Source organism: Nomascus leucogenys, chromosome 11 (assembly GCF_006542625.1).
Source record: "Nomascus leucogenys isolate Asia chromosome 11, Asia_NLE_v1, whole genome shotgun sequence".
NCBI lineage: Eukaryota > Metazoa > Chordata > Mammalia > Primates > Hylobatidae > Nomascus > Nomascus leucogenys.
In genome coordinates, this window is record NC_044391.1 from 32,470,615 (window position 1) to 32,483,858 (window position 13,244).

The 13,244-nt window shown below is 35.3% G+C and overlaps 1 protein-coding gene across 2 annotated transcripts in view; it reads left to right on the forward strand.

Annotated features, from left to right (window-relative positions):
• Positions 1-13,244, forward strand: part of PHF14 (PHD finger protein 14) — a 202,399-nt gene that overhangs the window by 46,628 nt on the left and 142,527 nt on the right. For both annotated transcript variants that reach the window (XM_012510400.2, XM_003252564.4), the window contains exons 6-7: positions 5,013-5,124; positions 10,920-11,057. In XM_012510400.2, coding sequence (XP_012365854.1) covers positions 5,013-5,124; positions 10,920-11,057 — 250 coding nt within the window. The remainder of the gene's footprint in view (positions 1-5,012; positions 5,125-10,919; positions 11,058-13,244) is intronic.

Genomic DNA, 13,244 nt, shown 5'->3' on the forward strand with positions numbered 1-13,244 from the left:
CCAATGTTTTCTTGTAGTATTTTCGTAGTTTGAGGTCTTAGATTTAAGTCTTTAATCCATTCTGGTTTGATTTTTGTATATGGCAAGAGATGGGGTCTAGTTTCCTTCTTCTGCATATGGATGTCCAGTTTTTCCAGCATCATTTATTGAAGAAACTGTCTTTTCCCATATATATGTTCCTGGCACCTTTGTTGAACTAAGTTCACTTAGGTGTGTGGATTTGTTTCTGAATTTTCTATTCTATTCCTTTGTTCTGTGTATTTGTTTTATGATAGTACCATGCTGTTTTGGTTACTATAGGTTTGTGGTATAATTTGAAGTCAGGTAGTATGACTCTTTTTTGCTTAGGATAGCTTTGTCTCTTCTGGGTCTTTTGTGGTTCCGTATACATTTTAGGATTGTTTTTTCTATTTCTGTGAAGAATGTCATTGGTGTTTTGATAGGGATTGCATTGAATCTGTATATTGCTTTGGGTAGTGTGGGCATTTTAACAATATCGATTCTTCCAGTTCATGAACATGGAATATTTTTCCATTTTTTGGTGTCTTCTTCAATTTCTTTCATCAGTGTTTTATAGTTGTTATTACAGAAATCTTTTACTTCTTTGTTTAAGTTAATTCCTAGGTATTTAATCTTATGTGTGGCCATTGTAAATGCCATTACTTTTAAAATTTCTTTTTCAGATTATTCACTGTTGTCATATAGACATGCTTCTGATTTTTGTATGTTGCTTTTGTCTTTTGCAACTTTACTGAATTTATCGGTTCTAATAGTTTTCTTATAGAGTCTTTAGGTTTTTCCAAATACAGCATTATATTATCTGCACACAAGAATAATTTCACTTCTTTCTTTCCAATTTGGATGCCCTTTTTATCTTTCTGTTGTCTGATTGCTGGAAGCTAGGGCTTCCAGTACTATGTTGAATAACGGTGGTGACAGTGGGCATCCTTGTCGTGGTCTAGATCTTAGAGGAAAAGCTTACGGTTTTTCCCATTCAGTATGATACTAGCTGTGGGTCTGTCATATATCGCATTTATCATGTTGAGGTATGTCTTTCTATCCCCTGTTTTTGGGGAGTTTTTATGATAAAGGGATGTTGAATTTTATTAAATGCTTTTTCAGCATCAGTTGAAATGATCATATGGTTTTTATCCTTCATTCTGTTGATGTGATGTATCATGTTGATTGATTTGCTTATGTTGAACCATCCTCGTATCCCAGGGATAAGTCCTGCTTGGTCATAATGATCTTTCTAATGTATTGTTAAATTCGGTTTGCTGGTATTTTGTTGACGATCTTTGCGTCAGTGTTCATCAGAGATACTGGCCTGTAGTTTTCTTTTTTTGATGTGCCTTTGGCTGGTTTTGGTATTAGAGTAACACTGGCCTGGTAGAATGAGTTTGGAAATATTCCCTCTTCCTCTATTTTTTGGAATAGTTTGAGTAAGATTGGTATTAGTTCTTTAAGTGTTTGGTAAAATTCAGCAGCAAAGCCATCAGGTCAAGCAGTCCCAGGCTTTTCTTTACTGGGAGACTTTATTACTTCAATCTCGTTACTTGTTTTTGGTCTGTACAGGCTTTGGATTTCTTCATGGTTCAATCTTGGTAGGTTGTATGTGTCTAGGAGTTTATCCATTTCTTTTAGATTTTCTAATTTATTGGCATATAGTTGCTCATAGCAGCTGCTAATGATCCTTTGGATTTCTGCAATATCAGTTATAATGTCTCCTTTTTTATTTCCAATTTTATTTACTTGTATCTTCTCTCTTTTTTCCTCAGCCTGGCTAAAGGTTTGTCAGTTTTGTTTACCTTTTCAAAATACCAACATTTTGTTTCATTGATCTTTTGTATATTTTTTATTTCAATTTTGTTTATTTCTGCTCTGATCTTTATTAATTATTCTACTAATTTTGGGTTTGGTTTGCTCTTGCTTTCCTAGTTCTTTAAGATGCATCATTGGATTGTTTATTTGAAGTTTTTTCTCTTTTGATGTAGGCACTTAATAGCTATAAACCTCCCTCTTAGTAGGGCTTTTGCTGTATCCCATAGATTTTGGTATGTTGTGTTTCCATTAGTATTTGTCATACTCTTCTTCTTTATGTCCTTTGTTGGGTGTCCTCCGAGCTGTTGTGAAATGAAATATGGCTTTGAACTAAATTCCTTAATTTTTAAAAATAAGCTTTATGTTGCAATAAAAGGCAGCATTGAAATCTTTGTGTCTCAGTTCTTTCTTTTTTTTTTTTCCCGTCAGACAGGGTCTGGCTCTGTTGCCCAGGCTAAAGTGCAGTGGCACGATATTGGCTCACTGCAACCTCTGCCTCCTGGGCTCAGGTGATCCTCCCACTGAAGCCTCCTGAGTAGTGCAGGTTATAGGTGTGCACCACCACACCAGGCTAATGTTTGTATTTTTCTGTAGAGACGAGGTTTCAACCTGTTGCCCAGGCTGGTCTTGAACTCCTGGGCTCAAGCAGTCCTCCCACCTCAGCCTTCCAAAATGTTAGGATTACTGTACCTGGCCAATTTTTTCTTTTTTTCTTGAGACAACGTCTGGCTTTGTCACCCTGACTGGAGTGCAGTGGCATGATCTCAGCTCATTGTAAACCCCTGCCTCCTAGGCTCAAGCAGTCCTCCTACCTCAGCCTCCTAAGTAGCTGGGACTACAGGGGCATGCCACGACACCTGGCTAAATTTTGTATTTTTTGTAGTGATGGGGTTTCACCATGTTGCGCAGGCTGGTCTCAAACTCCTGAGCTTAAGTGATCCTCCTACCTCTGCCTCCCAAAGTGCTGGGATTACAGGCATGAGCCACTGTGCCCGACCACTTCTTTCTTTTTTTTTTCTTTAAAATTCTAGACTTAGTAAGTCTTAGTTCTGTCCCTTGCTAGACTTGTTATATTTGAAAATCAGTTAATCTTTCTGAAACCGATTCTTCATATGTAAATGAACAACCTCCTACTCAACAGAAGCTTTTAGGCTTTTTTTTTCCTTGTAGTTAACATTTCTTGAGTGAAGACAGTGAGCCACACTCTGCTGTAAGCACTTCACATACATCTTTATAACTTCCAAACTACCTTTATGGTGCTGTGTGCCTAGTAGACACTTATAATTGATTACTGAATGAAGGAATGAAAATAACATACTTGACGTGAATTTGTTTTACATGCTGTAAAGGCATTACTGATACAGAGCACTTCAAACTCCAATTTTATTGATTAATATAGTTTTCATTCTTAATGAGTCTTTTGAGAAGTATCATTCTACTTAGTCTGCTTTATTAAAATATATGAATTTAAAATAATCTGTAAATAGTTTGTGCTAGGGTGACAATTCTTACTCTGTGTTTTGGTGGTTTTATGTAATGCTTATTTCCTGTTCCTTTCCCCAGTCAACATCTGTCATAATAGCTCCAAGCAAAATTAATGGTAAAGTAACAAGGAAGATTATTTTTTTAATTTGTAGATTTGTCTGAATCACAAAGTTATAAATAAGGTGCATCTAAACAAATGAACAAGAAACTATTTACAGCTGGTATTAAAAGGGACCATAATTGTCTTGGCCATGATTTTCGTTGACTTTGATAGGTATTTTAATGAGGACTCAAGTTGGTTTCCTCACATGAGTGGTTGGGAGAAATGATACACTTGTATGCCAGTCACATTGAAATGGCAGTTTAAATCAGTAGTACTTGTGTACTACATTTTAAGAAGGTCAGTATGAAGCAAGCAGCCAGCTGTTAGGTTTATCAAAGATAAACTCCTACAGAGTATAGCGACATTTAATACATCAGTGGAGCATGAAAAAACTGAACAAATTAAATTGAGAAAGCAGCTGCTTGTTGAAGATGTGTATCTTTATATTGAACTCCACAGGATGTATTTGGGAGGTTGGATTAAAACGTTCTATCAAGAAAATCTCAAAACCTTGGATTTTTTCCCCAATAAAAAAGAAAATTTTAAAAAAAGATTTAGAACTATTTTTCCCAGTGCCTCCAGAGAATAATTTTTGGTCTTAGTCCTTTAAAACTCATAATGCACCACAAAAACCAGAACCATGTAGCATGCATAGCCTCTTAAGTTGTGATAAAGCAGAATTTGTTGTTAATATATTCACAGGGTTAATACAGATTTGCTGCTGTTACCCTCTTTCTTACAAAAGTGATAAGATCTACTGTTTAAATTTCAAAGTCAGTGATCCCACATTTTGTTTTGTTGTAAGCAAGCAGAAAGAGTGCCTAATATATTAAAAATGGTTCAGAGCAGTTTTTAAAAAATGAAATTAGAAACAGCTGCAATTTTTTTCAGTGTACTGAAACTCTGAGCATTCTTTGTTTTAGTCTTATAGCATCATTCAAACTTTAATAAATATTTATATTTGGGGCATATAAATTTTAGTATATAGGTTGTATGGTAAACAGGTAAGATGAATAAAAATGTGAATTGCTTATTCTGTACCTTTTCCCAGCAGTTTTAACCTGGAAAGGAAGTTAAACTGTATACAAAAATTGTAAAATATGTGCTTAAAGATTATTACCCCAGCAGCTTTTGGAAATGAGTAACAAGAAAGAGAAATTTTACCTAATTACTGCAGAGTAAATTCACAGTTATTAAATTAGTATCCTTAATTCTCAAAGGGCTTGAAAGAATGAATGTGACTACCTTTCCTTGCATATGAAAATGATGTTTTGTTTCATTTGAATAGTAGTTTTATGCAAATATTTAAGAATAGATAAGTGCAAAGTACAGTGAGTGAATTTTAAGTGAAAGGCAATTATAGTTGTTAGCTCTCAGTTTTGGCTAAGCTGCTGGAAAAGTAATTTCAGTCCCCTTTTTTGTAACTGTTATTCTGTAGGTGTTTTATATTTTTTAATGATGTGCCTGAGATTGGGAGATTTTAACATTTGATTACAGAATTCTCTTGGTAGTATTTTCAGATGGCAGGTGTTTTATATATTTGTTTTGTGTGTGGGAATTTTATTAAAAGATTTGATAGCAAAATCGTATCTTCTCTTCTTAGATGGGTTCATATTGTTTGTGCCCTGTATGTTCCTGGAGTAGCCTTTGGAGATATTGACAAATTACGACCAGTAACACTAACGGAAATGAACTATTCCAAATATGGTGCCAAGGTGAGACACAAAGCATTTTTGATTGCTTGAAAGAGAAAGGTTTTACTTGTTAGTTTACACGACTTTTTATTTGTATTATGTTGACTGCAGAAATGCTTACTAGGAATCATTCTATTTAGCACTAAATCATTTATTCTTGATAGTAGTTTTCCCAGAAGGCCAATAATGTATAAATTCTTCTATACATTCTTAATTTAGAATAACGTATGAGGTAAAATGATAATTGGTACTACTACCATTTCCCCGGTACTGTTCACAATGCCTAATACATAGACCAAAACCTTATTTACAATTAGTTGGATCAAATATAAGCCTTATTTCTGACTTTACTTTTGAAGTGGAATTTGTCAAAATTATGAAAAAGAATATTAGAAGTGATCTTTGATGCTGTTATTGTAATGGTTTTGGGGTGCCGTTAACATGCCCTTAATAGATGGTGAACTTAATTGATATATGTTATATGTGTTCTGACTGCTTCACCAACCTAGTGTTCCCCTATCTTTCTCCCTGACTTGGTTGGGACCTCTGTTCGCTGAGACACAGTGAAATTGAAATTTGGCCAATTAGGGCTGGATGCAGTGGCTCACGCCTGTTATCCCAGCACTTTGGGAGGCCAAGGTGGGCAGATCACCTGAGGTTAGGAGTTCGAGACCAGCCTGGCCAACATGGCGAAACCTCATCTCTACTAAAAATACAAAAAATTAGCTGGGCGTGGTGGCGCGTGCCTGTAATCCCAGCTACTCAGGAGGCTGAGGCAGGAGAATCGCTTGAATCCAGGAGGCAGAGGTTGCAGTGAGCTGAGATTGTGCCACGCCACGGCACTCCAGTCTGGGCGACAGAGTGAGACTCCATCTCAAAAAAAAAAGAAAAAGAAATTTGGCCAATTAATAATTCTGCAGTGGCCTCTGAGTGTTCAAGTGAAAGGAAGAGTCATACATCTGTCACTTTAAATTAAAAGCTAGAAATGATTAAGCTTAGTGAGGAAGGCATGTCGAAAGCCTAGGTAGGCCAAAAGCTGGGCCTCTTCTGCCAAATAGCCAATATGTCAGTGCAAAGGAAAAGCTCTTGAAGGAAATTAAAAGTGCTACTCCAGCAAACACGTGAATGATAAGAGAGTGAAGCAGCCTTATTGCTGATAATGGAGAAAATTTTAATAGTAGGGATAGATCATAGCAGCCACAGCATTCCCTTAAGCCAAAACCTCATCCAGAGCATGACCCTAACTGTTCAATATTGTGAAGGCTGAGAGAGGTGAGGAAGCTGCAGAAGAAAGGTTGAAAGATAGCAGAGGTTGGTTCATGAGGTTTAAGGAAAGAAGCCATCTCCATAATATAAAAGATGAAGAAGATGCAGCAGGTACTGATGGAGAAGCTGCAGCAAATTATTCAGAAGATTTAGCTAAGACAAATGATGAAGATTCGTACATTCAACAAAGATTTTCAATATAGGTGAAACAGTCTTGTATTGGAAGAAGATGCCATCTAGGACTTACCATAGCTAGAGAGGAGAAGTCACTGTCTGGCTTCTAAGGGCAGGCTGTCTCTCTTGTTTAGAGGTGAATGCAGCTGGTGACTTTAAGCTGAAGCCAGTGCTCCTTTACTATTGTGAAAATCCTAGAGCCCTTAAGAATTACGTTAAATCTACTCTGCCTGTGCTCTGTAAATGGAACAACAAAGCCTGTGCACAGCACATCTGTGTACAGTACATCTGTGTACAGCATGGTTTACTGGATATTTTAAGCCCCTTATTGAGACTTACTGCTCAGAAAAAAAGATTCCTTTCAAAAGATTACTGCTTATCGACAGTGCACCTGGTCACCCAAGAGCTCTGATGAAGTACAAGGAGATTAATGTGTTTTCCTGCCTGCTGTCGCAACAGCCATTCTGAAGCCCATGGATCAAGGAGTCATTTTGACTTTAAAGTCTTATTATTTAAGAAATACATTTCATAAGGCTATAGCTGCCATACATAGTGATTCCTCTGATGGATCTGGGCAAAGTAAATTGAAAACCTTCTAGAAAGGAGTCACTTTTCTAAATGTCATTAAAAATATTTATGATTCATGGGAGGAGGTCAAAATATCCATATTAACAGGAGGTTGGAAGAAGTTGATTGCAGCCTTCATGGATAACTTTGAAGGGGTTGAAGACTTCAGTGGAGGAAGTCACTGCAGATGTGGCAGAAATAACAAGATAACTGGAATTAGAAGTGTAGCCAGAGGTGACTGGATTGCTGCAATCTCATGATAAAAATTTGAACAGATGAGGAGTTACCTCTCATGGATGAGTGAAGAAAGTGATTTCTTGAGTGGGAATCTACTCCTGGTGAAGATGCTATGAACATTGTTAAAATTACAACAAAAGACTTAGGATATTACATAAACTTGATTGATTAAGCAGCAAGAGGGTTTGAGAGGATTGACTCCAATTTTGAAGGAAGTTCTACCATGGGTAAAATGCTGTCAGCATCATGTGCCACAGAGAAATCTTTCATAAAAGGAAGGATGAATCTATGCAGCAAACTTCATTGTTGTTTTAAGAAATTGCCAGCCGGGCACGGTGGCTCACACCTGTAATCCCAGCACTTTGTGAGGCTGAGGTGGGCGGATCACAAGGTCAGGAGATCGAGACCATCCTGGCTAACATGGTGAAACCCTGTCTCTATTAAAAAAATAGAAAAAATTAGCCGGGCATGGTGGCAGGTGCCTGTAGTCCCAGCTACTCGGGAGTCTGAGGCCGGAGAAGGCGTGAACCCGGGAGGCAGAGCTTGCAGCGAGCCGAGATTGCGCCATTGCCCTCCAGCCTAGGCGACAGAGCGAGACTCCGTCTCAAAAAAAAAAAAAGAAAAAGAAAAAAAGGAAGAAATTGCCAGGCTGGGTGTGGTGGCTCACGCCTGTAATCCTGACACTTTGGGAGGCCAAGTTGGGCTGGTCATCTGAGGTCAGGAGTTCATGGCAAAACCCTGTATCTACTAAAAATACAAAAATTAGCTGGGCGTGGTGGCACGTGCCTGTAACCCCAGCTACTCAGGAAGCTGAGGCAGGAGAATCACTTGAACCCAGAAGGTGGAGGTTGCAGTGAGCCGAGATTGCACCACTGCAGTCCAGCCTGGGTGACAGAGCTAGACTCCATCAAAAAAAAAAAAGAAAAAAAAGAAGAGAAATTGTCACAGCCACTCCAACTTTCAGCAGCCACCACCACCCCCATCAGTCAGTGGCCATCCACATCAAAGCAACATCTTTCACCAGCAAAAAGATTATGACTTGCTGAAGGCTCGAGTGATCATTAGCATTTTTTAGCAATAAAGTATTTTTAATGTACATACATTTTAAAAATACACAATGTTATCATACATTTAATGGACTACAGATAGCGTAAACCTAACTTGAAAATACACGGAGAAACTAAAAAATTCTCGTGATTTGTTTTATTGTGATACTTTATTGAAGTGGTCTGGAGCTGAACTTGCGTTATCTCTGATGTATGCTTATAAATTTAACAGAGGTTATTTGAGCATTAAGAGATGTATTTATTGGGCAGCACTTACAACTAGAAAAGGCTCAGAGATATCCACTTCAATAGTGTGAGCAGTGGGCTTTTATTGGCTGAATGTGGAACCAAAGTAAGGAAATTACTTAATTGGCTATAGCTGTGTTGTTTTTCTATCTGGGTATGATTTAGTAGAAAGTGTCCAGTTACATTATCTGATGTCTAGTTGGCTGTTGTGGTTAGTTGAAGCTTGTTTTTTGTTTTTTTGTTTTTTTAAATTTAATTTATTACAAGGAATTTTTCTAAATTAAATTTCACCTTGTGTAAGGTTCTATGTACAGAAACAGGTCCAGGCTAATTTCCTCTTGCTTATTTTGCTTTAAGAAAATATCACTGGGAAACAGAGTTGAAAATTAGGTACTCTCTGGCTTCTCTGCAAAATCAGATACAATGTTGTAAATTATGACTGGGACAGCCTTCTAGACCACATTGTCTACTCATTTTTCAATCTGAATTATGTTCTCCTGTGTTCTCAGTTGCTTAGTTGACTAGCATTTTAAATGATTCAGGCAATTGAGGAAGATTCTGTTTTCTTTGATAGATTGTTTTATAGTCTAAAAAGGCTGTCAGGAATATTTTCCTTATATTCACTCTGAAATCCCTTGCTCAATTTCAACATATTACATGAAATTACCCAGATAATTATCCTAAACAATATGTCTCTGTTCACAGTGTGGACATCCTTTAAATAATTTAATTTCTCTTTATCTCTCTCTCTCAATCTCATGTTTAGATTGCTATTTGCCAGTATATTATACCATTTATGTTCTACTGTTATTAGAGAAATTATATTAACTAGGCAGTAGAATGTCAGGATTTGACTACTGAAATTTTTAAATTTTCCTTATATTTGTTTCCTTCTTATGTAGTTCACTTTGAATACTTACATTAAACAATTCTTTAATTGTCCACTGTTAGTCTTTCATAATTTAACATCTTTTTCTTTTATGAAGATTTCTGTTACCAGAGTAGTTTAAACTTTTAGACTAGCTATTTCCCCCCTTTTCTTTTAAGAGATAGTTAAAGGAATTAAAAAAAAATAAATCTGAGAGGATTTGGGGTAATTTCAACAGTTCATGCCTTGATTTTATAAGTTTTCTCCTTTTATACAGAAAGAATGTAAATAATTGACTGTGTTGTATATCACTACCAATTTCACCTGATTATTCACCTAAAATTACTTTTAGTTGTCTTAAAGATATTTAAAACATGCATGATTTCTAGGTTGTAATGCCTAGATTTTTTGTTGGATTTTCCCTGGTCTCTTGTTTCCTTTTCCAAGCAATTTTATATTGTTTAAGAATTAGTATAGCTTGATGGTGGGCTTTAAAGTAAGATTGTCCTGGTTTGAAGCCTTACATTTACTTTCTTTGTTATTTTTGGCAAGCAGATTTCTTAACTTGTCTTTACTTTAATTTCCTCATGTGTAAAATGGGAATAGTTATAGTACCTCTTCTTCATAGTAGTTGTGTTTAATGATTACATATATTTATACATATAGTCCTTGACTTATGATGGGTTTACATCCTGATAAATCCATTGTAAGTTTAAAGTATTTTAAGTTGTAATTAATTTAATACACCTAACTTACTGAGCACAGCTTAGTGTTGCCTACCTTTAATATGCTTGGAACACTTACATTAGCCTGCACTTGAACACAATCATCTGACACAAAACTTTATTTTATAATAAAATGTTAACTATCTCATGTAATTTATTGAATACTATACTGAAAACGGAAAATAAATTTTCAAATTTATTTCAATAAATAAATTTATTGAATACTATACTGAAAATGGAAAATAAATGTAATTTATTGAATACTATACTGAAAATGGTTGTATGGGTACTGAAAGTGTGGTTTCTGCTGAGCGTGTATTGTTTTTGCAACATTGTAAAGTTAAAAAATTAGAAGTGGAACTGTTGTGAACTGGGGACTGTCTGTATATGTAAAGTGCTTAGAATAGTGACTGGCACATAGTAAGTCCTCAAATGATTTTGATTATGTTTGTATTATTATTTATTATCATTAAATTAGTTTAATTTTGATTTATTTGAACCATATAGGTAATTATGTTTTTTCATATAAACTCTTGGCTCACCTACAATTATTGTTTGTATTGGTACATAATTGGTTCATTATTTGTATTTAGCATTTTAAATATTTAGTGGACACTTTGTATGAGAATGCAGTCTTTAGTCTGGAAATAAGTTTGCTTTGAGAATTTTTCTGTTATTTTGTTGTAGGAGTGTAGCTTTTGTGAAGACCCTCGCTTTGCTAGAACTGGGGTTTGCATTAGCTGTGATGCAGGGATGTGCAGAGCCTATTTTCATGTGACCTGTGCTCAAAAGGAAGGTCTGCTTTCAGAGGCAGCAGCGGAAGAGGTAGGTTTATTTAAACCCATAGTTGGTGAACATATTCACAAGATATCTTTTGACTCTATGTCCTATAACAAGTGTAAATAATGAAAGAAATTTTAACATTTATTCTTAAAGTTGTTGCCAAGATCACTGTTCTAAAACTTTAAGACTAAATGTCTATGAGTTTTGGCAGTCTTAAAGCTAGTCAGACATTTGGAAAACATTAAAATTTTTATAGTGAGATCTGACAGATAAAATGAAAGATAATCCAAGTTGTCTTAAAGCATTAAAATGTCAGCATTTCAGCACCATGAATTATAGTTAAAAAAAAAATCGTATTTTATATGAGAATCTGAAACTGTATTTGGGTAACCTTGCTCTATTTTTTTTTTTTTAAATAAAATCATTACTGTGTCTTTAGTATCTCTGTTACTATGTCTTTACTGTTACTTTTAATTCCATAATATTCCTTTCAGATTTATTGGCTTTACATTAAACAATCAGTTGTTTTCAGTGTTTTGGGGACTGGTTAAGATTTGTTCAAGTATTCTGAGTTTAAAACTATTTTCATTACACTATAAAAATGTTATTTACTTTTCTGAACTCTGTTCTTTCATGAGTATTAGTGGAGACTTCCAGAGATTACATACAGTATAACAGAACCCACTGAATATAGAAACAATTTTGAGAATCCAGCTACCTTTTTTAAAAATGTCAGTTATCTAGACATTAGTATGTAAAAGGTAAAACAGTGCCACTCTCTTCACTCAATTTTTGTGTGTGTGTGAATTGTATTTAGTAAAAGTGTATACTTATGTAATGGACCCATTATTTAAAATAAATTAATGAATATTGCAAAACATTTTCAGTTTTAATTTTTAATATGGTAACTGTCTAAAATATAACTCACATAAACCCTTTAGAGTCCTCAGTCATTTTTAAGAATGTTAACAAATTGTGAGCAGGTTCAGTTCATTCCTTAAGCTTACATAGTAATGAATGTTTATTTAGTAATTTTTATTGCATGTTCATGATGGCTTTATGGTAATAATCTAAGCCTCTCCTTGTTACGTTTTTTCTTTTATTGGGTAAATTTTGTTTATTGTGCTGAGATTTTATCTTAGTACATTTATTTCATTTCCAGAAAGTAAGCAAAGATACTCTGATGAAGAAAATTTGTAGAAAAAAATTTGAAGGATATATTTTATGAATAAACAGATCTTATAGGAATTGTATTTTTGATACATGTAGCTGTTTTTGATACATATAGCTGTTCCAATCTCTTCATTTATATGGCTGTTCCAGTCTCTTGATTTTAAGGAGTTGTACTTTGATGAAGGCTACTAGATGAACAGTGAGCATCTTCTCAGCTACTAGGTAGACATAGAGTTATAATTATACGGTAAAGGTAGTCTGGATTCCTCATAGCTACAACTCAGGATGGTGGACAAAAGTACAAGAGGGCAATATAGGTAAGAGTTAGAGGACCAGATAAATACTACGTAAATACTTGGATCAGGGAATCTATAGGATAAGGTTAGTTGTCTACTTCTGGAAAACTTTGAGCTTTGCAGTTAGTAGGGTTCTTTTGGAGCCAGTGGAGAGCGTTCTTTTTTACTATGGTAGTTTGGATTCCTTTGCACAGCATCATATGTCATCATTTTTGGCAAGATGGCACCTAGTTAATTAACAAAAATGTGTGAAGCAGCCATGTTTGGAAAAGTGGAGTGTAATGGAGTTATGGGATTTGGAGAGAGCATCTCCTTCTAAAGGCATGCAAATTAAATGAAACTAAACATAATATTAAGCTACATAGTTTACATTCTGTGGTCTGTATATCTTACCTATAAGCTAATTTGAGGAAATTTACAGGGAAACAGATACATTAGGATGTGAGAATTAGCCCTGAGGCATCTTCCTTGCCTTGCTGTGTCCCTTGATTAATTAGGTGGGAGCCCTGGATGCTGGAATAATAAAATGCAACTTTTCTCCCTATTCACTACTTTACTCAGTGTGCTGTTGTTTTGGGGGGAAATGATTTAAAGCATATTTAAATATATATGTTACTGTTTTCTTGTTATAAACAGAGAATTAGAAAATTCTAAATGTTTTCCGAACGATGTTTCAAAACCCAGGATATTGCATGAATCAATATAAATGAAGTTTGCATTTGCCAGTAATCATTCTGTTAAAATGAAGGTCTTGTCTATT